This window comes from Adiantum capillus-veneris, chromosome 12 (genome assembly GCF_014529385.1).
Source record: "Adiantum capillus-veneris isolate H3 chromosome 12, ASM1452938v2, whole genome shotgun sequence".
Lineage (NCBI taxonomy): Eukaryota > Viridiplantae > Streptophyta > Polypodiopsida > Polypodiales > Pteridaceae > Adiantum > Adiantum capillus-veneris.
This window is the reverse complement of record NC_140942.1, coordinates 49996666-50023222: the sequence shown is the minus strand read 5'-3', so window position 1 is coordinate 50023222 and position 26557 is coordinate 49996666. Positions and strand designations below refer to the sequence as shown.

General features: G+C 44.6%; 1 protein-coding gene across 1 annotated transcript in view; it reads right to left on the bottom strand.

Annotated features, from left to right (window-relative positions):
* LOC147445725 (keratinocyte-associated-like protein) overlaps nt 1-20590 on the bottom strand; it is a 36777-nt gene extending 16187 nt beyond the window's left edge. The window contains exon 1 of the mRNA XM_086525164.1: nt 20432-20590. Within this exon, the coding sequence (XP_086381290.1) occupies nt 20432-20450 (19 nt within the window). The 5' untranslated portion in view covers nt 20451-20590. The remainder of the gene's footprint in view (nt 1-20431) is intronic.
* Nucleotides 20591-26557: the final 5967 nt, after the last annotated feature.

The following is a 26557-nucleotide window of genomic DNA, read 5'->3' as shown; positions in this document are numbered from 1 at the left end:
GGGGTGCCAAGGTTTGGGGCCAATACTATCTGGGGTGGAATTCCGCCACTCCGTATCGCGTGTCGTCTCTCTCTCAATTCAGTTCTTATTAAAATGCTAAAAGCCTATTCAGTCTGTTCTTTTCTATTGGCACGTGGTGCCCCTCTTATGACACCTTGGCCATGGAAAAGAAGTTACATGAAAAGTTTTCAAACTCAAAAGCAACAGCTCCCAAAAGCTGGCGTTAATTCAGCCAGCACAAATTGAGGAATTTCGTACGCTGCCATGTTAGCACTATCAACGCGATTCTCGGGCATCCGTATAGCCAACCAGCACGTTTTTTGGTGGATCCGTACAGTTGTAACAAACTTGAACACCCTAACTCTAGATTCTGCAGCGACACAAAAGAGATTCACTTCAAAACACTTCACAATTTAAGAGTCGACACGGCCCCCGGCGTAGTTCCATGCCAAGAGAGATTGGCCCCAAAGACTTGCACCCCTTTCGGTATTTCTTTATATATTAATCTTTGAGCAAAGTACAACTCCCGCGGGTGCTCGCTCTCAGACTTTGCGTCCAGATGCTCTGAGAAGACCCCTTGGGATTTATTTATTGTTACAAGGAATGCCAAAAGCAGAGCCCCAAGAGTAGAGTCCCAAAAGCATGTAAACTCAAAAGCAACTTAATCCCAAAAGCTGCCAGTAAAAACAGTCAGCGCAACCTTCGCAAATCCGTACAGCCATGTCAACACTGTCAGTGAGATTTGCAAAAATCCCTACATTTTGCCACGTCAGCAATCAACGCAATATGCGACGTCCGTACAGCTGCCATGTCAGCAAGCTTCTACGCAATTTTTTATCTCTTTGTGTCCCTTGGGCCCCTCGTCACTTGGCCATAAGTTGGGACAACTTTATTAGGAGTTTATTTCTTATGGTCAACGTAAGCAGTTTGTGACAACAGCTGCCCGCCGTTCTCAATTAAATTCCTGGTGACCCTTAAGGCCCTTTCGGCACGTGCCCATAAGTTGGAACCACTTATGGCATCTCGTCTTTGTCATTAGGTCATGCCACGTCAGAATTTGTGTCAGAAAGAAAAGTTTTTCTTGCTAGAGATTCACTTTTTAAGACACATGCTCTCTGCAGTGGTGTCAAAATGGATCCGGCCAAGATTGAGACCATCAGAGATTGGCCACATTTGAAGAATGTTCATGAGGTTTGCAGTTTTTTGGGCCTATGTTCTTACTATCAACGGTTTATTTGAAAGTTTGCGGAGATTGCTTCTCCTCTACATCTCTGACACAGAAAGGGGTTCCTTTTACTTGGGGACCATCTAAGATTGCAACCTTCAAGATCTCAAGGAGAAGTTGACGACTAGCCGAGTATTGGTTTTGTCTCACTTGCAAAAGCCATTTGAGGTATATTGTGATGCCTGTGGCCGCAGGAAGGCCATGTTGTAGCCTATGAAAGCAGAATGTTTTCTAGACCAGAACGGGTTGCACAAATTTACGAGGAGCTCTTGGCTGTTATCCATGTGTTACTCAATGGAGACACTTTCTACTCGGAGTCGATTTTACAGTGTTTACCGATCATCAAAGTTTACGATATTTCTTGTCTTAGAAACAGCTTTCGACAAGCAAATGCGGTGGGCAAACATCTGGTCACAATTTCACTCTCTTTAACAATTGTATTATTGTAGTGTGGGGAAGTAGTTACGGGCTATTCACTCAAGGAACGCTATTTGAGGCGAAGAATTTGATGTGTTTTACACAAGCATTGAGGAATAAGGTTTTGACAGAGTGCCACTATCCACCTTTTTCAAGCAACCGCGGCATAGAGACTACCTTGAAAGGTGTAGAGCGGTTTTTACCTATACCTAGCCAACCTAGGGATAGTCTAGCAACGGGTTTTATTTTTTATCTTCCCAAGACTCAGAGTGGGCACGATGGCATCTGGACAGTCATCGACAGATTTAGCAAGCAGGCTCACTTTATTCCAGTCAAGAAGACGGTTAAGCCAGATCATTTGGCTAAACTTTTTCTCGTGCAGATGTTTCGACTTCATGGCATGCTTCAGTCTATAGTTTCAAATAGAGATCCCCGTTTCACTAGTTTGTTATGGCGGGCAATCTGGGAGAATATAAGTACTCGATTACACTTCTCGTTCTCTTTCCACCCGGAGACTGGCAGGCAATCGAAGATTGCAAATTTAGTAGTCCTAAACTTGTTGAAATCTTACATCTCTGATCAGAAAGCTCAGTGGGAGAAGTTTTTGCCCTTGGTGGAGTTTGCCTACAACAACACAATGCATACATCTACGAGGAAGGCGCCATTTGAGATCATTGAGGGTGCTAAGAAGGTTCCACCTATTCTAAGCACCAAGGATAAGATTTTTTAAGCAGATCAGTATGTTCGAGATCTGGAGACTACTTTTGCCAAGGTGTGTAAAGCTCTTAAAAAATCTCAAGCACGGCATATGAAGGCAGCTGACAAACATCAACGTGACTTGCAATTGAAGGAAGATGATTGGGTGATTCTACGATTTGAGAACGCACGCCTATGGAAACGAAAGGGTAAGGAGCGACTTTTTCCAAACTTGAGTATGGGATACTATGGCCCTTTCCAAATTGAGGAAAAGATAAATGATGTGTTCTTCAAACTGAAGGTACCAGATACTTGGAAGACTCACAATGCATTTCATGTGTGTAAGGTGCAGCGGAAGTGATTGTTGAACTTTGCTCAAGATAAGTGCTCTGAACTATGCTCAAGGGTTCCTTTTACTTACGGAAGGGAGAGCCTTCCGTTCCTTTAGTGAGCCAGTGCAAATGATCAGAACACTATGAATGAAGGTGCTGAGACTGAGAGATAGAGAGAGAAGAATGCGACACCAGAAAAGTTGTCAAACCCTCCTCCGAAGGCCTCACTCTCTATGGCAAGAGCGGTCTACTATTGATTGCACAAATCTCTACAATGCAATGGACTTGCCGACGATGATGAGGACGGCGACGAAACGGGCTGAAATCTGAAAACGCTAAGGGCTGAAATCTGCAAATCTTGTATCTGCTGAATTATCACTCGGTGTCGACGGCGATGACGACGATGCAACGATGAGACGCTGAAAACGCAGATGCTGAAATCTGCGAATAGCGGGCTGAATCTGCAAACGCTAGCTAATCTAACCGTGTGGCGAGCATCTGTTGCGGGAAGGTGAGATCTGCAAGGTTCGAGGTTGCGGTGCGGAGTCGTAATGCTGAAATCTGAAAACGTTGATGCAGAGGGTACTTCTGTCGCCGGGAATCTACAAAATGCGAGGTGCTCTGCTGTCCCAAAAACACTAGGGCTAGTCTGATGTCTGATGCAAAAACGCTATGGATTTTGCTATGTCCTGCTATCGCCAGGCTGATTTGCAAATGCAAACGCTGGGTTGATCTGCAATGCTGAAAAAAGCTGGCCCTTGTTGGCTAAAAACGCTAGGTTGCCTGTCAGGGGTCTTGCTGAGAAGGTGCACTGTCGGACACTTGGTCCCTGTTGCCTCTTTTGCCAGAAAACACTAGCGCTAACTTTTCTTATATATTGCCCAAGTCAAATTGCCCTACCCAGTTTCCCAAAGTCACTTATTAATAATAAGTGAAAAATGGCTAAAATAGGGGAAATAGATTCTGTGCACTGTAAGATGCTCCTAATGGTTTCTGATGGTAATGTTGATGATCATGTTGTGTGCAACCAAAGGATATGCATCTACTCTAAGTGCCTGGACATGCACGGTCTGTGAACAGACTCATAAAAGTGTCAAAACACTTCCTAAGCTAAGCTAACTGAACTGGACTGAATGAAGTAGCTTGTCCATGTACACATAGGGTTAGATGTGCACGTGACAATGTGAGTGTTGAAACCTTTCAAAGGTGAGGTACTAGTGGACAAGGAGCATGAGGAGCAACCTGAAGTGGAAGAGACCGAGGAGATTCTCGTTCCAGAACGGATACTCACTCACAAGAAAGTGAAAGTGAAAGGTAAAGTGATACGTTGTAGGGTACAACGGATGTGAATGTTGAACTTTGCTCAGGATGAGTGCTCCGAATTGTGCTCAACGTTCCTTTTACTTACGGAAGGGAGAGCCTTTCGTTCCTTTAGTGAGAGAGTGCAAATGATCACAAACAAAGTGGATAAACATTGTGCATGAAAGTACTGAGACTGAGAGATAGAGAGAGAGTAATACGACACCAGACAAGTTGTCAAACCCTCCTCCAAGGGCCCCTCTCTCGATGGCGAGAGAAGTCTACGCTATTGATTACACAATCTGATACAAGATGCTGATGCAAGTTCTTGACGCTATGATGCAATGAGGTTCTAAGTCGGAGACAACAACGAGGACAACGGCTGGCTGAAAATGCTGGTTTCAGGGGCTAAAAACGTTGGTTTTTTCTGCTGGAAACACTGGACAGCAGGCTGAAAAACGCTGCTATACTGATATCCTAAAAGTGTTGGCGTTGGAACTGTTGTAATTCCTGAAAAACGCCAAGGCTTGTGTCACAAACGGGAGCGCATAACAATATAAAATATACTCGGATAAATAGAATTTATCACTTAATACTGAAGCCAAAGGATATAGAGAGAAATAAATAGAGAGAGAGAGAGAGTGAGAAGATCGACACAGTACTGGGGACCAAAAGATGGGTTGGTCCCCCCCCTTAAAGAGAATCCTATATTAGGGAGAATCTTTTTACAAGCACAAGAACCGGAGAAAACCCCTCCGTTCTAAGTCTCTGACTCGATGGTCGTTCCTTTCCGTAAGGGAAATCCGAGAGACGAGCTTTCAATCCTTTTTTCGTCTGTACTCGGAGTCGAGACTCCACAGACAATTTCCGAATTCCGTTCCCGGAATTCCCAAGCGTAGGCCGAAGCCTTCTCGCTTCTCCTTCGCGATGAAGTACCTGCAAACACACACGCAAACACACGACAACAATTCGTATGGCGAATCCACAATAGATTCCTGTCGCTCTTGTGCGGGAAAAGCGACTTCCGTGCTTCGTAGTCTCGCGATCTCTCGCCTCTTCTGGCAACAGAGTCTTCTCTTGCTGGCGCTGGTAACCCCTTTTTAGTGAGGGCATGTGGTGCTTTTATAGCTCCTTGACCACGGCACGAATAGCTGCTCGCGTAGAGATCGCGGCCTTTTTTTTTTCTATTTTTTTTTTCGTTTTTTTGTTTTCTATTCTACCCGAAATAGGGAGAGAGAATTCGATGGCTGGTTTTGTTGTTTTATTTTCTAAGTGGCTGCCCACTTATTAAGTGGACGGCCGACATATTTTAAAATTGGTCTGAACCTGCCCAAAAACTCAATAAAACCTTATAAGTTTAAAACAATGCCTTTCACAACACTTCCCATGCGTCCCTGGATGCAACCACATGCACAAATGCAATGCAAACATAGATTCCTCGCGGGAAAGCGTCTGCTCTTCCCGGAAAACTCGTTAAAATATTCCGCTTTTTAAGAAAAGCTTCTCAAAACCCATCTTTATTCTTGTGCTTGCGTCTTTACGCGTATTCCTCTTTTCCAGTTCAGGTTTCCTCTCGACTATAGATATCTCCTTTCCAATGCACCTGTCACACACCTTGTGACGCATAAGGAATACCCATCACCTAGTCCTTTCCTACCGAACTTAATGTACAATCCCCTTCACGATGCTCTATGTCACCCATCCTATGACGCATCAGAGATGTCCGTTCTCGGATGGTCGGATACTTCTTTCTGATGCTCTCTGTCACCCATCCAATGTGACGCCTCAGAAGTACCCGTTCCTGGTGGCCTTACAGATATTCCCTTTCACAGTGCTCCTGTCATTACTTTGAATGACGCACTAGGGATACTCTGTACTCGAATGTCTCCAGTGAGAAAAACTCTCTCACTTAAAATTCCAATAATTCATTTAGAATTATTTTCTTTGTGTTCCAAGCGAGAAAACCCTCTCACTTATAAATCCAATAATTCATTTAGAATTACTTTTATGTCAGATAAAGCCAATTTAGCAACAGCTTGCAAGGGTTCTTGCTTGAGAAGGTTGCTAGAGGGCCTACTGCAAAGGTTGCCTGTGCTCTCTTTGCTTCTTCTGCTCTACTGAGTGACTGTCACAAACTGCTGACGTGTCAAAGCCCTGAAGAAGGGAGCCAACTTGCAGATGTCGGCCGAGGGGCCTAAACCCTAAGAAGAACAAGTAACAGAAAAAGAAGTCCTACCAACTTATGGGGACCCCGTCCAAGGGGGGCCCAAGTGACATAAAGGCTTGACATAAAGGCTTAAAATAAAGCAGGACCCGCACACACACACAAACTAATGACGTGGCTGATTTTCGAAAATTGTGCTGACATGATGACGTGGCAAGCTATACGGATTTCCGCGTTTTGCACTGACTACTATACGAATTTCCGTGATTTACGCTAGCAGCTTTTTGGGATTGCTTTTGAAACAGAAGTTTTTGAGTTTGAAGGCTTTTCATGTAAAACTACTTTTGGGGCCTAGGGCCTTTAAATATGAGGCTAGGGCTCATTCCCTTGAATGCTTCTTGAAGACGGTGCAGAGTCTGGAGTACCGGCTTGTACTGTGTTGATGCAATATAAAGAAATACCGAAAGGGGCGCCAAGGTTTGGGGCCAATACTCTCTGGGGTGGAATTCCGCCACTCCATGTTGTGTGTCGTCTCTCTCTTTCAGTTCAGTTGTTACTGAAGTGTTAAAATATACCTAGATGAATCCAGGATAAGCCCAGATTCACCCTTGAAGGAAAGTGCAAGGTATAGACCCATGGTAGTCACCCACAAGACAATATAACCATCAGCTCCATCATGCATAGTATTGACTAAATACCACGCCATCCCCACTAACGTCGTCAGTGCCCAATAGTGGGTGTAGAACTAGGTACTACCATATGCTCCCCAACACAACACACACCACACGCACACACACATGAGCATACATCAACATAAAGTTCAGCGTGCTGAGTTTCTGTCATGACTCCGGAGATCAAGGGCAGACTCAGCCATAATGAAGCCTAGCACTAAAAGAAGCATGAAATCGAAAAAATTAGCACAAATGAGGTAGTTGATAGGGCATATGCACCACAAAAGAAAGAAAGAATTAGCACAGTATCAACTGGTTGTAACTCGGACGAAAACTTCACAATGTGAAGTCTGTTCAGTCTGTTCTTTTCTATTGGCACGTGGTGCCCATCTTATGACAGTGACTGCCAGTTTTCGTTTATATTAACTTAGCGAATTTGCCCTATCCAGTTTCCCAACAAAGTCACTTATTAATAATAAGTGAAAAATGGCTAAAATAGGAAAAATAGGTTCTGTGCATTGTAAAATGCTCCTGATGGATTCTGATGGTAATCTGATGATCGTGCTGTGTGCAACCAGAGGATATGCATCTACTCTAAGTGATTGGACATGCACGGTCTGCGAACAGACTCACAAAAGTGCCAGAACACTTCCTAAGCTAGGCTAACTAAACTGAATTGAACTTATGTCATGAAGTAGCTTGTCCACGTACACATGGGGTTAGATGTGCACGTGACATCCCCTCCTTTTCAAAGTGAGGTACTAGTACCGAATTGTATGGCGTCGAGGGAGATCACCAACAGCGTCTGGAATCCTGGAAAGGACTCTTCACCGGCCCACTCTCATGCATGGGTCATGCAATACTTGAACTTCATAAAAGTCTGCAACGCTTGCTTCTTTGGGCCGCGCCGAAAGCGATACAAAGTCATCTGTGGCTCCTTCAATGTTTCAACTTCGGCTATAGTCGTGGATCTTCCTTCTTCAAGAATCTCCAAGGAGGAAAATTCCTGAAACCACTTCTAACACAAAAAACCCATTCTATATAAAGTGACTGGAAAAATTCTAGTCTTCTTTAAACACTGTGCATCCAATGTAGATAAACATAGAGAAAAGTGTCAAACCGTTCATCAAACACACGCAAACAATTGGATCGAATCTTGACTTCCTGATCTAAATCTATCAACTGTGGCAAATCATAATGGAAATGTCGATGCTTGATGTTCAATCCTTCTTGTGCTCTTTCTGATATTGTGTCATGCCAAGGAAGCGACATGGAATGTGAATTCCTTGAATGTAAACATTTCATCTTTTCATGAGTAATCTACATACATCCGTGCTCATTCATGAGTGAATCGTGCTCATCGTACAATATGGCATGCCTATGAAAAGGGATAACATAATGACGGTGACTAAAATACAGGAAAACATCACGAATGAAACACTCGAACAATGCGTGCTTACTAATCATTCGAACACAGAATACCTCCTATGGGGGTTCTTTGGACCTCAACTCAAGAGCCAAGATCGGTTCTTCATGATTGATCGAATCTGCAAAGAGGTTAGATTCACTAGACATAGTATCAACTAAATCGTCGTCCTTGTGAACAATCACATCTTTATCATGCAAATCACGATGCTCGTGAATAATCACATCTTGATCATGCAAATCATCATGCTCGTGAATAATCACATCTTGATCATGCAAATCATCATGCTTATCATTATCATGCAAATCATATGTGTCGTGCTTTGGAGAAGAAAAGACTGAGAGAGTCTCCTTCTCCTGATTCATTTCAATCTTTGCCTGCACATGAGAAATAAGAGATGAAGATGAACAACTTCCTCGCGATCGAATTCTGTTTTTCTTTTCTGCGGCCGCCAAGCGTACTTGCTCGAGCTCACGCTCTATGGCTGCCATTTCTTCTTTGTCCGTCAAGTGTGCTTGCTCGCGCTCACGCCCTAAGGCTGCCATTCTTTCTTTGTGCCACGCTTCTTGTTGTCTCATCATGTCCATCATCGTTTTGACCAAAGCCTCCATAGGATTTGGTGCAATCCTTGGTGTAGATGGGGAAGGGGGAGGGTCAGAAAAACCTCCTGGTGGGGAAAATTCTTCTTCTCCACTTCCATGCTCATCACCTCCATGCGAAGTATCCAATCCGCTTCGGGTGATGACCATACACTGAAGTCTGGGGTTCTTAAGTTCGCGAATAACTTGGGTTCTTGTGGTTCTTGGGTTCTTGAGGGTCTTGAGTTCTTGAGGTTCTTGGGTTCTTGGGTTCTTGAGGTTCTTAAGGATCTTGAGTTCTTGAGGTTCTTCTTGAGCTTGCAATATGTGTTAGAAAAGGATGTTCTCTTACCCGAGCTCTTCTCTTTCCTGCGGGCGCACCGCTTGGCAGCCTTGCACTCACACCAAGGTTGCTTTTTCCCACCTCAAGTCGATTGGCCGGCCGCTAAGTGCACGGTCCGCTCTCGATGAATGAGAAGAGAAACAAGGGGAGGCTAGACAAGCCCTTCTTTCTTGGGTTTCCGGTCACTCTTCAAAAACACAATTAGGAATCGACACGCCCGAGTGGACTTGGGTTACGTGCGACCGCAACAAGCAAAAAAAATTCTTGTGGTTGTTTCCTTGAGTGATACAGAACACTGCCAAAGCTTTGATACCAATGTAGGGTGCGGTGCAGCGGATATGAATTTTGAACTTTGCTCAAGATGAGTGCTCCGAACTGTGCTCAAGGTTCCTTTTACTTACGAAAGGGAAAGCCTTCCATTCCTTTAGTAAGAGAGTGCAAATGATCACAGACAAAGTGGATAAACACTGTGCATGAAGGTACTGAGACCGAGAGATAGAGAGAGAGTAATACGACACCAGACAAGTTGTCAAACCCTCCTCCAAGGGCCCCACTCTCGATGGCGAGAGAAGTCCATGCTATTTATTGCACAATCTGATACAAGATGCTGATGCAAGTTCTTGACGCTACGATGCAATGAGGTTCTACGTCAGAGGCGATGACGAGGGCGGCGACGACGAGGACGATGGCTGGCTGAAAACGCTGGTTTCAGGGGCTGAAAACGCTGGTTTTGTCTGCTGGAAACGCTGGACAGCAGGGCTAAAAAACGCTGCTATACTGATCTGTTGAAAACGCTAGCGCTGGAACTGGAACTGCTGTAATTGCTGAAATACGCCAGGGCTTGCATGGGGTTCTTGCTTGAGAAGGTTGCTAGAGGGCCTGTTGCAAAGGTTGCCTGCTCTCTTTGCTTCTTTTGCTCTACTAAGTGACTGCCAATTTTCTTTTATATTAACTTAGCAAATTTGCCCTAACCAGTTTTTCAACAAAGTTGCTTATTAATAATAAGTGAAAAATGGCTAAAATAGGCAAAATAGGTTCTTGTTAACTATAAAATGCTCCTGATGGATTCTGATGGTAATCTGATGATCATGTTGTGTGCAACCAAAGGATATGCATCTACTCTAAGTGCCTGGACATGCACGATCTGCGAACAGACTCACAAAAGTGCCAGAACACTTCCTAAGCTAGGCTAACTGAAACTGAACTGAACCCTTGTAATGAAGTAGCTTGTCCACGTACACATAGGGTTAGATGTGCATGTGACATACGCAAGTATTTAGTCAAGTTTAAGAACTATCCGACATTGGATGCGAAATGGATACAGAAGGACCTAGCAAATACTCCTCAGATTTTAGAACTTTACCTTGAGGCTTTTGGTCTAGCTTCGACTATTTCAAGAGTTACCGATGATAAGCGGGTTGAATCTAGTACGGTGCAGACTGCACAAGAGGGAAGTTACTCCGCTCCTTTGTCACATATTACCAAGATGGATTAAAGTAACCGATTTCTTTTCAGATTTCACTGGTACTGATGGACTGACAGTATTCTATTGTATAACTTTAAGAAATGAAGTACTTTGTTATGGGAATTTCTTAAATAATTTTGATATATGTGCTGTGCTCTCTCATGTGTGTGATGTTTGAGTGCATGATTGAAAGACGAAATGAATGCAGCATTTCGGTCTTGATTCACCTGAGGGGTGATATGGAAATGATAGTAACAAGATTTAGTCAATCCCGACATCTGCTAGAGATCGTTGAGGTCTGGATGCTAAAAACGTTACAATGACCATGATTCTCATCCAAGATCTCAACGAGGATAGTGATGTGAATGTCATGTGAATGTCATGTGACTGTCGTCTTCGTGCAAGTATTGGATATGTGGTCTAGTGCGTTGGTACTAGAGTCAGTGTCTATTGAATTGATTGTTAGCTTATGTGGGTTTTGCAGGCGTAATAGAGGGCAATTACATTTCTGTCAAGAGGGGAGTATGTCACAAAGTGATGACATGGCATGACCAAAAGGACAAACTCCGGACAAAAAGAGGTCAGAGCCCCGTTGAAAGATGCAACAGAAGTTGTGACAACTTACACAACCAATCCAAGAGGCCAAATATGAAAGGACACCCAATTTTATAAGTTGTACCAACTTATGCGGTCCTATCCAATGGGGCCCAAAGGGAGAAGTCTATAAAGACAAGCGTAAAAGGCTGATGATGTGGCAAATGTATGGACCTTCGCGATTTGTGTTGCTAACGTGGCTCTCGTACAGATTTCCGCGATTCACGCTGCTGACCTAGCACTTGCACGAAAATTCCGCGATTTGTGCTCACTAGCTTTTGGGACCCAGATGCTTTTAGACTTGAAGCTTTTCATGTACACTGCTTTTGGAAGGCCCAGGGCCTATATGTAAGGTGCAACAGAAGTGAATGTTGAACTCTGCTCAAAATGAGTGCTCCGAACTGTGCTCAAGGGTTCCTTTTACTTACAAAAGGGAGAGCCTTCCGTTCCTTTAGTGAGAGAATGCATTGGTGCAATGATCACAAACAAAGTGAATGACACTGTGAATGAAGGTGCTGAGACTGAGAGAGAGAAGAATACGACACCAGACGATTCTCAAACCCTCCTCCAAGGATCCCCCTCTCTATGGCGAGAGAGGTCTAGATGCTATTGATTGCACAAATCTGGTACAATAGTCTAGATGCAATGGGCTTGCCGACTATGCCGACGATAATGATGACGACGACAAGTCGGGTTGAAAAACTGAAAACGCTAGGGGCTGAAATCTGCAAATCTGCTAACTGCTGAATTCTGACACTGTGTCGGCGAGGACGGCGATGGCGACGACGCGACAAAAATGCGCTGAAAACGCAGATGCTGAAATCTGCGCACAGCGGGCTGAATCTGAAAACGCTGGCTGGTCTGACAGTGCGGCGAGGATCTGCTACAGGTAGGTGAGATCTACGAGGCTAGGGGCTGATCTTGCGGTGTCTAAGTGCTAAAAACTGAAAACGCTGATGCTAGGGCTTGATCTGTCACCGGGAATCTGCAAAACGTGATGCTATTAGCAAGGTGCAAAAACGCTAGGCCTGATCTAGGATCTACAAAACGCAACCACTGATCTGGGATGTGCAAAACACCAGGGCTGTTCTGGTACTGCTAATGAAAAACGCCATAGGGTCTGTTGGCTGAAAACACTAGGGTATTCTGCCGGTCTTGCTGAGAAGGTGCACTGCAAGTTGTAGGAACTTCTGCTGCCTCTTCTGACAGAAAGTGCTAGCGCTAGGTTTCTTTTTATAGAACTTAGCAAATTTGCCCTACCCAGTTTCCCAACAAAGTCACTTATTAATAATAAGTGGAAAATGGATAAAACAGGGAAAATGGGTTCTGTACACTGTAAAATGCTCATGATGGGTACTGACTCTCATGCTGATGATCATGCTGTGTGGAACTAGAGGATATGCAGCTACTCTTAAGTGCCTGGACATGCACGGCCTACACACAAGCTCACAAAGGTACCAAAACACTTCCTAAGCTAACTTGAACCCTAGACCTGAAGTAGCTTGTCCACATACACATAGGGTTAGATGTGCACGTGATATCCCCTCCTTTTTAAAGTGAGGTACTGGTACCGAGCTACATGGCTTCCTTGTAGTCTGCCAACAACTCTGGGTAATCTTTGAAGAACACTTCGCCGGCCCACTCTGATGCGTAGGTCGGGCGATACTTGAACTTCATGAAGGTCTGCAATGCTTGCTTCTTTGGGCCGTGCCGAAAGTGAGACAAAGGGATGTGGCTGCTTCAATGCTTCAACTTCGGCTATGGCCGTGCGTCTACCTTTTTCAAGAATCTCCAAGGAGGAAAATTCCTGAAACCACTTCCAACATAAAATCATGAACATACCCATTCCATGTAAAGTGATTGGAAAAATACTATGCTTTTTAAATGAACCAAGTGACAGAGTGCCAAACCATCACCAAACACACGCAAAAAGTGAGATTGAATCTTGACTTTTCGACCTAAACCTATCGACTATGGCAAATCACAATGGAAATGCCAATGCTTGATGGACAATCTTTCTTGTGCTCTTTTTGAGATTGTGTCATGCCAAGGAAGAGACATGTAATGTGAATTCCTTGAATGCAAACTTTTTTCCTTTACGAGAGAAATCCGCATAGGTCCAAGCTCATCTGTGAGTGAGTCATGTGCATCGTACAATACGGCATGCCTATGAAAAGGGAACACATAAAGACAGTGACAAAATTACAAGAAACCGTCACGAATGAAACACTCAAACAATGCGGGCTGACTAATCATGCGAACACACAATACTTCTTGAGTGGGCTCTGGAGTCTGTGGACCTTGACTCAAGAGCCAAGATCGGTTCTGGATTCTACGTGATTGATCGTATCTGCAATGAGGTTAGCTTCACTGAAAAAACCATCATCCTTGTGAACAATCACATCTTTATCATGCAAAACATGTGTCGTGCTTTAGGAAAGGAATGACTGAGAGAGTCTCGAGTTCTGTGTCGTGTCTTTTCTTGTTGTTTGTCATGCAATAAATCATGCTTCTCTAGAAAGAGACTACGTGTTTTATCCTCGTCCAAAACATAAGTGAGAGATTAGTGACATAGATCGAATCTTAGTGTCACATTGAAGAACCACGAGAAGTGCTCCTTCAACTGCGAGACTCAAAGTGTTCTCTTTCCAACAAACTTGTGGATTATGACCTTTAAACCACTTAATGCCAAAAATCACATCGTATCCTAAGAGAGGAGAAATCACAAACTTTCGACGAAAACAGACATTTTGAATGGACACGGTCACATCAAGATATTCATGCGTAAACGAAGAGTGCATGCTAGGAGCAAACCCAGAGGCCTTAATGGGATCAATGGGTCGAGTTTCTAGACATGCGCTCTTCAGGAGAGGTGTAATCACATCATGCATACTACCAAAATCAAAGAAGACCAAAATGCGTTGACCATTCACATAACCATAACAATGCATAAGAGATGCATCAGCATGATTGTGAGAAACTTGGGACACATTAGTGCTCTCTCTGATTGCATTAATAGAAGATGTGAATTCTGTAGGTTCCTTTGTGGGTTCTTTAGGTTTGTTCTTGAGACAATCTCGTCTTATGTGACCCTTAGTGTGTGACATTGATAACATCTTCCTTCCTTAGAATAAATGACTTGTTCTTCGGACGTTATGTATCCTCCTACAATTCCTTGTGCGGTTTTTTCATCTGGGGTGAGCTTAGGTTTAGCAGGTGGGTTAGCTTTACCCTTAGATTCATTTTGAGAGTTCTTTTCCGAAGGACTAGAGGAAGATTGGTTAGATTCTTATCGTTCTTACCGTTCTATGGGTTCTGAGGAGTCTGAGAGGTACTGTGAGAAGACTTGTTCTCCTTAGCCTTGCCTTTGTCGTGCTTCATCTCTTAGGAGAGAGCAATTGCTACCACCTTGTTGAGATCCACGGGGTCGAAGACTTCTACATCAAACTTGATATATTCGTCCAACCCGAAAAGAAATGCCTCTTTGCGCTCATCATCTTATTTGCGTAATTGGGTGTCGAGCTGCAAAACACGGTTAGAGAAAGACATGACTGGCATACCATTTTTCTTGAGATTGCGCCAATCTTCTTTCAACCGCGCTAGGTACTAAGGAGGCATAAACCGCGCCTTGAGCTTGTCTTGGAAGTCGGTTCAATTGAAGGAAAGGGACACACCTTCTTCGGCTTCCTCTAGGTGCGCGGTCAATTGTGCCTCCTACCATACGTGATACCAATTAATGGCATCACCGGCAAGGTACATGGCTGCCATCAAAACCTTGCTATTCCATACCTTCTTAGTTGTCACAAAATAAGCATTAAATTGATGCAACCAAGAATGAATAACACTAGCATCCATCTTACCGTCGTACTTACTAAATGTCAACTTCTTTGTGACGGGGTTGTTGGGAGTCCGAATCTCTACTTGTGCTACCTGATGAACTGCCAACATCTTTGACCGGCTCGGGCTTTGAGGTGAGTACATGTAGGACCAATTCTTGCATGCGTTGGTCTCTCTGCGCCTCACGCTCTAACTCCAAGGCCGCTCGTCTGTCTTCGGCCGCTATGCGCTAGGCTTCGCGTGCTTGCTCAAGCTCAAGCTCAATAGCTTCCTTTCGTTCTTCGGCCGCCAAGCGCGCTTGCTCATGCTCATGCTCCAAGGCTACCCTTTTTTCTTCGGCCGCCAAGCGCGCTTGCTCGCGCTCATGCTCCAAGGCTACCCCTTTTTCTTCGGCCACCAAGCGCGCTTGCTCGCGCTCACGCTCCAAGGCTATCTGTCGTTCTTCGCGCTCGCGATCCAAGTCTGCCTTTCTATCTTCGTGCTCGCCATCCAAGATTGCCTTTCGTTCCTCGGACGCCAAGCGCGCTTGATCACGCTCGTGATCCAAGGTGGCGCAACGTTGTAGCATCATGCCCATCGTCGTTTTGAGCAAAGTCTCCATAGGATTTGAGGCAAACCATGGCGTAGATGGGGAAGGGGGAGGGTCGGAAAAACCTCCTGGTGGGGAAAATTCTTCTTCCCCACCTCCATGCTCATCACCTTCACCAAAGTATCCATTCCGCTTCGAGTGATGACCATACACTGAGATATTGGGTACTTAAGTTCACGAGGAACTTGGGTTCTTGTGGTTCTTGGGTTCTTGAGGTTCTTGAGTCCTTGAGGTTCTTGAGTTCTTGAGGTTCTTGAGGTTCTTGAGGTCTTTCTTTAGCTTGCAATCTGTGTTAGAGAAGGCTTTTCTCTTACCCAAGCTCGACTCTTCCCTGCGGGCGCACCCCTTGGCGGCCTTGCGCTCACACCAAGGTTGCTTTTTTCCACCTCACGTCGATTGGCCGGCCGCTAACTGCACAGTCCGCTCTCAATGAGTGAAAAGAGGAACAAGGGGAAGACGGACAAGCCCTTCTTTCTTGGGTTACCTGTCACTCTTTAAACACACGATTAGGAATCGACACACCCAAGTGGACTTGGGTTATGTGCGACCGCAACAAGGAAAAAATTTCTTGTGGTTCTTTCCTTGAGTAATACAGAACACTGCCAAAGCTCTGATACCAATGTAACGTGCAGTGGAAGTGAATGTTAAACTTTGTTCAAGATGAGTGCTCCAAACCATAGTTACCAGGAACGGGAAACCGGAATGGGAACGGGGAACGGGAACGCGGAACAAAATGCCATTCCCTGTTACGGGTACTCACGTTTGAAACACGGAACGGGGATTTGGAACGAGAACTTGGAATGGGAACGGGGAACGGAGACCTGAAAATGGCCATTCCCTGTTACTATGCTCCAAACTGTGCTCAAGGGTTCCTTTTACTTACAAAAGGGAGAGCCTTCCGTTCCTTTAGTTAGAGAGTGCAATGATCACAAACAAAGTGAATGACACTGTGAATGAAGGTGCTGAGACAAAGAGAGAGAGAGAGAGAAGAATACGACACCAAACGGTTCTCAAACCCTCCTCCAAGGGTCCCCCCTCTCTATGGCGAGAGAGGTCTATGCTATTGATTACACAAATCTGGTACAATGGTCTAGATGCAATGGGCTTGCCGACGATGTCGACGACAATGATGATGACGACGAGACCGGCTGAAAAACTGAAAACGCTAGGGGCTGAAATCTGCAAATCTGCTAACTGCTGAATTCTGAGACTGTGTCGGCGAGGATGGCGATGGGGACGACGCGACAACAATGCGTTGAAAACGCAGATGCTGAAATCTGCGGACAGCAGGCTAAATCTGAAAACGATGGTTGATCTGACGGTGCGACGAGAATCTGCTTTGGCGGGTAGGTGAGATCTGCAAGGCTAGGGGCTGATCTTGCGGTGTCCTAAGTGCTGAAAACTGAAAATACTGATGCTAGGGCTTGATCTGTCACCGGGAATTTGCTAAACATCAATGCTATCAGCAAGGTGCAAAAACACTAGGCCTGATCTGCGATCTGCAAAATGCCAGGGCTGATCTGGGATGTGCAAAACGCGAGGGCTGCTATGGTACTGCTGATGAAAAACGCCAAAGGGTCTATTGGCTGAAAACGCTAGGGTATTCTGCCGGTCTTGCTGAGAAGGTGCACTGCAAGTTGTAGGAACTTCTACTGCCTCTTCTACCAGAGAGTGCTAGCGCTAGGTTTCTTTTATAGAACTCAGCAAATTTGCCCTACCCAATTTCCCAACAAAGTCATTTATTAATAATAAGTGGAAAATGGATAAAATAGGAAAAATGGGTTCTGTGCACTGTAAAATGCTCATGATGGGTACTGACTGTCATGCTGAGATTGTCATGCTGTGTGCAACCAGAGGATATGCTAGATGTGCACGTGACACTATAAATAAAGTGCCAGGGCCTCAATCTCGGGCAAATAAGCTTGGGAGCACTGCTGAAACTATGACCCTCGGACATTGTACTTTAATAATAAAGAAATACCGAAAGGGGCGCCAATATTTGGGGCCAATCTCTCTGGGCGTGGAACTTCGCCGTGTCGTGTCGTCTCTCTCTTAGTTTTGTTCAATTCTTTCAGTTTTCTCGCGTGTTGTGGTAGATTCTCGACTTGGAGTGACCAAGTCTGTTACACCACCTAGCGGAATAGAAGCTTCTGTAGACTGTCAAGAAGAAGCCCTGGCATTGTCTTGTGCCTTGAGGATAAAAACCTTGAGGCATCAATGGCGGTAGCATGTAATTCAAGAATTGTGGGAAGTTTTGCAAAATAGGCAATTTCTGTCGAGGATGTTTCTAGATGAAGTCGCAAAGTTCATTGATCAAGAACTACACGTACTCGCTAGAATCTTGAAAAGCCATCTTGTTTGTTCCAGTACGACTAGTTTGCTTGTCAACATAGCAAACGATTGAAGCTCTGATACCACTGTAACCATGATGGCACCACAAGCCAACTCAAAGAGCAAAACTAGAGCAAACTTTAACACTTCAACACAACTGAAACTGAGAGTGAGAGAGAGAGAGAGAGAGATATATTCCACACAATGGACACGGAGTGGCGCAGTTCCACTCCCAAATGCTCAAGCCCAAAACCTTGGCGTCCCTTTGGTATTTCTCCAATAAGCTTATTTGTAGTATTCAAAGACAGTGGGGTCATGTCTATTCTAAAGGCTCATGGAAGCGACTCCAATTACCAAGAGATAGACGAACCGCCCTCAATGCGTGGAAATAGAGGCTAAATCAGAGATTTAATAAACAAGAAGGTGATCGTGGCTTAAGAGATAAAACGAGGTGAGGATTCACGATGACCTCTATAGGCACAGAGTGCTTTCAGTGCAATGGTGCACCCGTGGGGGGGTTAAGAACCTCGACAAGACCTGAAAGGAAAAGGGAGAAAAAGATTCAAGGAGCAAATTAGAGGGAGTGGATCTTCAACTCCCTCAGTGGGGAGGAGGACAAGGTGAAAGTAGGCCTACAGAGAATAAGCCTCCACTAGCAAAAGGAAGGGGGGGGGGGGGGGGGGGGGGGGGGGGGAGAGAGAGAGAGAGAGAGAGAGAGAGAGAGAGAACCTTGAGTCTTTGGTCTTTGTGCCCACTCACTAGGTCATTTTTCATAAGTTGTTAGGCCCTTTAACCTTCGACCTAGGTATAGTCATGTATAGTCCTAAGTCATGAGCCATATTTTTTACTTTTTGAAAGAGTTTTTTAGAAAACATACCGTACTTACCCAAAATATACAATACACCTTGAAACACTATATTTTCCCATACAAAACCATACCGTACTTTATAGTATGACCGTACAATGACAACCCTGCTTGTTTTTTCCTCTGCTTGAATCAGTCCTGTAAACAGGCTCACAAAATTGCCAATACTAAACCTGCTAGGATTCTAGACACTCCTATCTAGGAAGAAGGGGAAAACTGGCTTTGGAAGTCGATGAAGCATGTCCATGAGGCACACAGAGCCATGTGCACGTGACATGTCAACAAGAGAATCATTGACACAAGCCACTTTCAAAAAAATTGCTATTTGAAACTTAGCCCCAAAAGCAACTTGCCTGAAACATAATCCACACTAGAAACTCTGTACAAAAGCTACCACATATGCTTTGTGTAAGGCCGTTTTTTCCGTCGTGATTTCCGGGCTACCATACAGTGGCAACCTCACCATCCTCTACAATCCTCTCTCGGCCTCTCTAGCTCCAGCTCTAGTTCTATATTGTGGCTATCCCACGTCACCAGATTGTGTCAAATCCCCTCAGAACGTCCAAATAGTACCAAGATCCTCGAATAGCACAACTCAGACAGGTTTAACAGGAGAGATACTCAGCAGTGGAGACCATCGCAAGAAGCCGGGGATAGGGACTGCACACACCCGGCAATAGCAGGCTGATGAGAGAGCCTCTCCCTTGCAATCCTTAAAGCTACATCCAACTGCAAACAAATGGAGCCAAATACTGCATGATAGGCCAAAGAGCAAACAGGTAAATATTGCACAGTGGGCATTGGGCACATTTAGGGGTGCACAGGGAATAGCAACTTCCTGGCTGCCCAAGAGAATGCCATAATCCACCTCCTCCCAGAGAATGCCATCATCCACCTTCTCTCTCTCTCTCTCTCTCTCTCTCTCTCTCTCTCTCTCTCTCTCTCTCTCTCTCTCTCTCTCTCTCTCTCTCTCATTGTGCCACTCACAATTATGCCAAATTGATAATCTCTCCCCACCTGCACATTGTGCCACTCTTACAATTATGTTGCCAGGTTGATGATTGCGGACTACTTTTTATTATGATCAAAACTCGGGCCTATGACGGACCATGAAAAAATTCTTTACAAAAAGATGCTAAGCTAGCCTGCAACTCTGAAGCAGGCAGGTTCAACACAAAGGCCACTACTGGACAGTAAAAATACAAAAGCGATTATGCAAGACAGACCACTTGTTTTTGAGTAATGATCTTCCAGAACAAGGGTAGAAACATGAAAAGAGTGTGTCACACAGTGCATTACATTGTGGTGGTAATGAGAATCGGGATGTATAAGAGTCGTCTTGCCCAAGGGCGTGAGGCCCTTGCCAAGTACACCAGGATAAGCGAAGGGGGGATCCACCAACCCACCTGTGCTCCTTGGCAGTGTACTAAAGGATGACCCGTTTAAGCTTGCTTGAAACAGATACGCAAACTATGTATATGTGCGTCCGCCGTCCGGAATTCCAAGATCGAGCTCTTGAAGAGCCTGGATCTCCCTCACATGACGAATGAAACATCTCTCTCTCTCTCTCTCTCTCTCTCTCTCTCTCTCTCTCGTTACCTGCCGCAGGAGCAGCCATTCTAGAGAGCTTGTTCTTCGACTTTGCGAACGTGCTTCAATATCTGTTCGGCGACGCTGCAGAGCTCACCATTCCAAAATGGAGAAGGAATTAGTTTTCAGGTCGCTCTTGAAGAGGTTTTGAACTCAAGATGGGAGCGGTGCGACACATAAGTAAAGCCTTCCCGTCACAAGAATTAAAATGGCCTGGCACATAGGCCGGATCAAGGAGGTGCAGCCACGTGTCAGAGGGGTGGGGCTCCGAGGGGATCCCTTGTAACACCTACTTTTGAATTTACTAGTATGGCCGGCCGCCTCCGGCGGACTCTCTGTCTTGTGCAATGCTCAATGTCGTCATGGCCACAGGGTACACACACGCCGGTTCTTGCGTAATAGTAGATTCATAGAAATTGCTACACTCAAACTCAAAGTACACTCTAATACCAAAGTAGATATCACACAAACATATTGCCAAAAACACCGAGTTCATCTAAACTTAATCTATGGCAATAGAGAAATCGATGGTCCCGATCTTAAACAATCAACATAAAGCATATATAACACATCTATATGATAGGAAATTGAATAGATTCTTACTCTTTCATCTTCTATGGCTCTGGAAACCAACACTATTTACATTCAGATCCTCTCAACTACCTTGTGTGTGCGCGCGTGTGTGTGTGTGAGCGTGCGCGCGTAAGAGAGAGAGAGAGAGAGAGAGAGAGAGAGAGAGAGAGAGAGAGAGAGAGAGAGAGAGAGAGTTTAGGGTTGTAGAAAAGACGAAGAGGCCTTCGAAATTTTAACATCATGGAGAAAATGCCAATAGACATGTGGACGTAGGGAGAAAGCCATTGCAGCAAACACACACACACACACAGAGAGAGAGAGAGGCACACGCAGGACAACGGTCTTCCATTGTCAACCTATTGTTGTGCTACCCGGGTAACAAACCCTTAGAAGAGCAATTCCATGACCTGTTATTGTGCATATCCACTGACCTGCAGCTACCAATTGGTTGATAGTAGTTGTGCGTGTAAGGCCACTACCGCTACACGATTGACTATGACCGCTACCTCTGTTCTCTGTGAATACCTCTGAGTTTGTTGAAGCTGCGTGCTACTGTTGCATCTGTATCCTTCATGCTGTTGCCTGCTCCCAGGCCTTAACGATCCACCTCAATCGGTGGCCTACAGGGAAGAAACACATGTAGTATGATGGGCTCATGGATATTTTTTTAAATGAAGACATGGCACGTGCAACTGGCAGGGGTATATACAGAGGGGAGAGAGAGAGAGAGAGAGAGAGAGATCTCACATGTTCTGGCATGGGAAGGCAATATAGAGCTCGCTCTCTCTCTCTCTCTCTCTCTCTCTCTCTCTCTCTCTCTCTCTCTCTCTCTCTCTCTCTCTCTCTCTCTCTCTCTCTCTCTCTCTCTCTCTGGGTTGGCGGACTGCCTGAGGAACCCTCAACCTGTGGATGCTCACGTAGATGGTTGTCAGAAGGTGGGCTTTAGTTATTGTGTTGAACTGAGTGTGTGCATTGTTGGAGGGCGCTTGGCCATTGTGCATGTTGCATTGCACTCTCTAACTCCCTGAGTGCCTGCGCTCTTCGAGGGTGGCAACTCATACCATGCCGTGAGCTCTTCAGTCAGATTTTCACCTAGGCTTTAGCAATGTGGGCAATGGAGAAGTGATGGGAGGTTTGATCATCTCGTTGCTGAAAGCCTTAGCAGCTTAGGTGGACAGGAACAATCTCTCTCTCTCTCTCTCTCTCTCTCTCTCTCTCTCTCTCTCTCTCTCTCTCTCTCTCTCTCTCTCTCTCTCTCTCTCTCTCTCTCTCTCTCTCTCTCTCTCTCTCTCTCTCTCTCTCTCTCTCTGTGTGTGTGTGTGTGTGTGTGTGTGTGTGTGTGGACGCTTGAGCTGTTTCACTTTGCATCTAGAAAGAAACTTCAACCGAGGTGGTGACTTTTTATAGCCTCCCCATATTCAGCCCGATTAAAATAAATCGTAGCCTGATGCAAGCGCTACCCACAGCTCAATGCAAATCTTCTTGCCCGATTAAAATAAACCGCAACCCGACGCAAACACTGCCCATTCTATCCCGCAGCTCGACGCAAGCGGTGCCCAAGCTGGATTCGTCGTAGGTTACTGGCAAGCGCGCTGCCCAAACTGCAGCGCTCCACGTAGACTGATGGTAAGCGACTTTCAAGGGCTGGCTGCAACTCTTGCAAGGATTTGTTGCCACATGGAAGGCAGACCCTGTCATTTTAATATAGATATTAGATTCATCCCCAAGATTTTGTCCCATTAACTTTAGGAAAGCTAAAGCCCGCCGTTTTCCCCCGTTATTGCGCTCACACTTGCCAGTCGCTTTGGTCTCAAGCCCCCTCGGCTCCGTGCCTGGTAGCAGACACTTCCCTCCAAGCTATTTGCGATGAAGACAGAGGCACCCCGGCCGAGGAACACTCCTCCTCACCACTCCAGAAAAGCCTTCTTCCCCCCGCTCGAAGCGCGCAAAAACTCTCTCTCTCTCTCTCTCTCTCTCTCTCTCTCTCTCTCTCTCTCTCTCTCTCTCTCTCTCTCTCTCTATCGATCTATCTTAGCATTTTTCTCCTCAACACATGCAAAGCAAGGTCATCTCTTCAAATGCAATCACCTATGCTTTCATCTTGAAGGCATGTGGCATTGATATGGGCAATAATATTCACAATGATATTATTATTCAAGGACTGCTAAAAAAGCAATTGTGCTTGGCATTGCCTTGGTTGACATGTATGCCAAATATGGTGTACTTCCTAAAGCACAAAAAGTTCATAGCCAATTCTAAGGCCCTTGTCGAATGTGGGCCCAAAAACCCTCTCTTAGATGCACTAGCTGTTACATAAAGCACATGTTTGACTTTTTTACATTTCCAACAGCAAACGGGGAAGTTCAATCCATATAATCTCTATTCGTGCATTTTCTTATAGATCTAGGTCAGATAATTTTCAGCAGAGGCTTAGACACGCAAATCTACCCATTGACACACACGTTCCAAATGATCGTGTGGGACGCGAGCCTAATGCTTTGAGTGTGTGGGCCACTTAAAGCATGGCTCCAAATAAAGAATTGGTTGTGAACTGCCAGAGCACACACACACACAGGGATGTGTGTGTGTGTAATAGGGGAAGAGAGATTTTAAAATTCAAATCTCACCTGTGTAGGTGCTTGGTTATGATCTCTCTCTCTCTCTCTCTCTCTCTCTCTCTCTCTCTCTCTCTCTCTCTCTCTCACACACACACACACACACACACACACACACACACACACACACACACACACAATCGGATGCTCTCAAGTCTCTCAGATCTATTGAGCCTCACTCTCTCTCTCTCTCTCTCTCCACATTGGCACTGTCAACTAATGCTTTACTCTCTCTCTAGCTTCTCTAGCTCGCATCCATGCTTTAGGGATGTGTGTGTGTGTGTGTAAGAGGGGAAGAGAGATTTCAAAATTCAAATCTCACTTGTGTAGGTGCTTGGTTATGATCTCTCTCTCTCCACATCGGCACTGTCAGCTAATGCTTTAATCTCTCTCTAGCTTCTCTAGCTCGCATCCATGCTCTCTCTCTCTCTCTCTCTCTCTCTCTCTCTCTCTCTCTCTCTCTCTCTCTCTCTCTCTCTCTCTCTCTCTCTCTCCAATCTAACATAAATGGTAATGTTGAAGCTTACTTAGAGAGAGAGTGAAAGTCAATGAGATTGAACTTTTATTTTCAATCTCTATTAATGTTAATTTTAAGCTCACTCACAGAGAGAAACATAGAGATTAAACACTAATTTCGACTCTCTCTCTCTCTCTCTCTCTCTCTCTCTCCAATCTAACATAAATGGTAATGTTGAAGCTTACTTAGAGAGAGAGTGCAAGTCAATGAGATTGAACTTTTATTTTCAATCTCTATTAATGTTAATTTTAAGCTCACTCACAGAGAGAAACATAGAGATTAAACACTAATTTCGACTCTCTCTCTCTCTCTCTCTCTCTCTCTCTCTCTCTCTCTCTCTCTCTCTCGTGTACACATGTATACACACGTGCAATACTATAATGATCATAGTTATAGTGCCTTAGCTTAGCATTGTAAGCTTGTTGGTGTCAAGAGTAGATTACGACAATGGCATCAAACACGACTCTAGCTTTGGCAACAATGGATTCAAGCCCAAGACTAAAACTCAACAAGGTTAGTTCTTAAACTTTTATTTAGAGTGCTTAATCACATGTTTTTTCATTTACGTAAACTACGATTAGTATCTTAAAAAGACTAATAATTTCATACTAAAAGATATTCAACTCAATAGACTCAAAGTATTTATGTTTTTTAACTATTGAAAAAATGATGTCAAAGAGAGACAGGAAAGTAGATGCACTGATATGTACAAAACCTTGGTTTACTTGCTCTCTCAAAAAGTATAATGAATTCTTCCTTCTGTAGCAAAGCTAGTTCACAAGTGTACTCTTTCTATTTTCTATCTGTATTACTTTGAATGCTTGACCAAGAAGTGTTTACTTGAACAAGAAGTGGTTCTTGAGTTTTGAACAATCATCCAAATCTCACCCCTTACAATGAAAAATAGAAGTAGTGACACGAGCCGTGCAAGTGCTATTTCATAAGATTTGAAAGGCCGTCCAAATCTCAACCATAGAAACCGTCCTTATGCGACTTGAACACAGTCTAAATCCCAAGCAGAGGAAAGTAAACAAAGAGAGCACTTGAAAGATTATTGAGAGCCCTTGGGTGCAATTCTCTTCGATAGATCTCTTAGCATAGAGAGACTTTTCCTCAGAGGTTGGGATTTGGACGGCTGTCCAAAATTCAAATGCCATGATTTTTTATTTCCTGAGGTAGTCATCCATATCTCAATCCTGAACCGGATCCTTTGTTAACCCTCACGGCACACGGACACCCATCACCTACGATGGACGCGTATTATGTATTCGATAGAGTCAGGTACCGGGCTTGTCGGACCAATAGGGAAAGGTAGAGTGATCGCCGATGAGAGGCGCACTTTAACTTGGACATTCAAGGGATTAGTTGGTTAAGCATGGGCGCCCAAGTGTGAATGGGGTGAGCTCCTATAAAAGCCAACTAAACCTAATTTTTACTCATTCTCTCATTTGTGCAATTGAAGAGTGCTCTTGCTCCATCTCCATCTTCTTCTTCTTCTTCACCTCCTTGTGTGTGTGTGTGTGTGAGAGAGAGAGAGAGAGAGGGAGAGTGTGTGTGCGATCGAGCATTACGAAGGCACGACGGCGGCGAAGCGGTTGAGCGCGGCACGACTGCAGCTTCTTCTTCATCGCGGCGAGGAATCCACCACGAAGGCGAGCGTAGAGCGGTGAGTGACACACCCTTTGTTTTCTTGAGCTTGCTAGTTTAGGCTTGTTGTGTGCTTGGAGCCGTTTGTGGCTCGCATACGGTGTATTGGCAAGTCCCTTGCTTCGACAGTGCGGCAAGGAGCGCACATTTTTGGCGCCGCTGCCGGGGATATGCCTTACACTAAGCTCGGTTAGCACTTTACGCTTCCTTGTGGTGCAATTTCTATCATAGGAAAGGCAGGGAAGGAGTGTGTGGAGATTTCTGTTTTTTGCGTTTTCTGCAATTGCTGTCAAGTTCCAATTTCTGCTATTGTCTGCGTTTTTCAATTTCCGCAATTTCTGCATTTTCAAGTTCGGCGTTTTCAAATTCTGCAATTTTCTGCATTTCTGTCAACTCGCTGTAATTTCTGCGTTTTTTCTGCAATTTCTGCAATTTCTGCGTTTTTTCAATTTCTGCGTTTTTCTGCAATTTCTTCAATTTCTGTGTTTTTTCAAAAAAAAAAAAGGAAAAAAAAAGTTTTTTGAGAAAAAAAAAATATTGAAAAAAAAAATAATTTAAAAGGAAAAAAATTCGGAAATTAAAAACGCGAGCGAGCGGGCGGCGAAATTTTTTCGAAAATAAAAAAGTGTCTCTTAAAACGGACGGGTTGGTTTGTATAAAAGATAGATCGGGATCGGGATCATTTTCCCAAGCCCAAGCCCAAGCCCATTTTTCCCAAGCGAAATTTTTTCGAAAATAAAAAACGTGTCTCTTAAAACGGACGGGTTGGTTTGTATAAAAGAT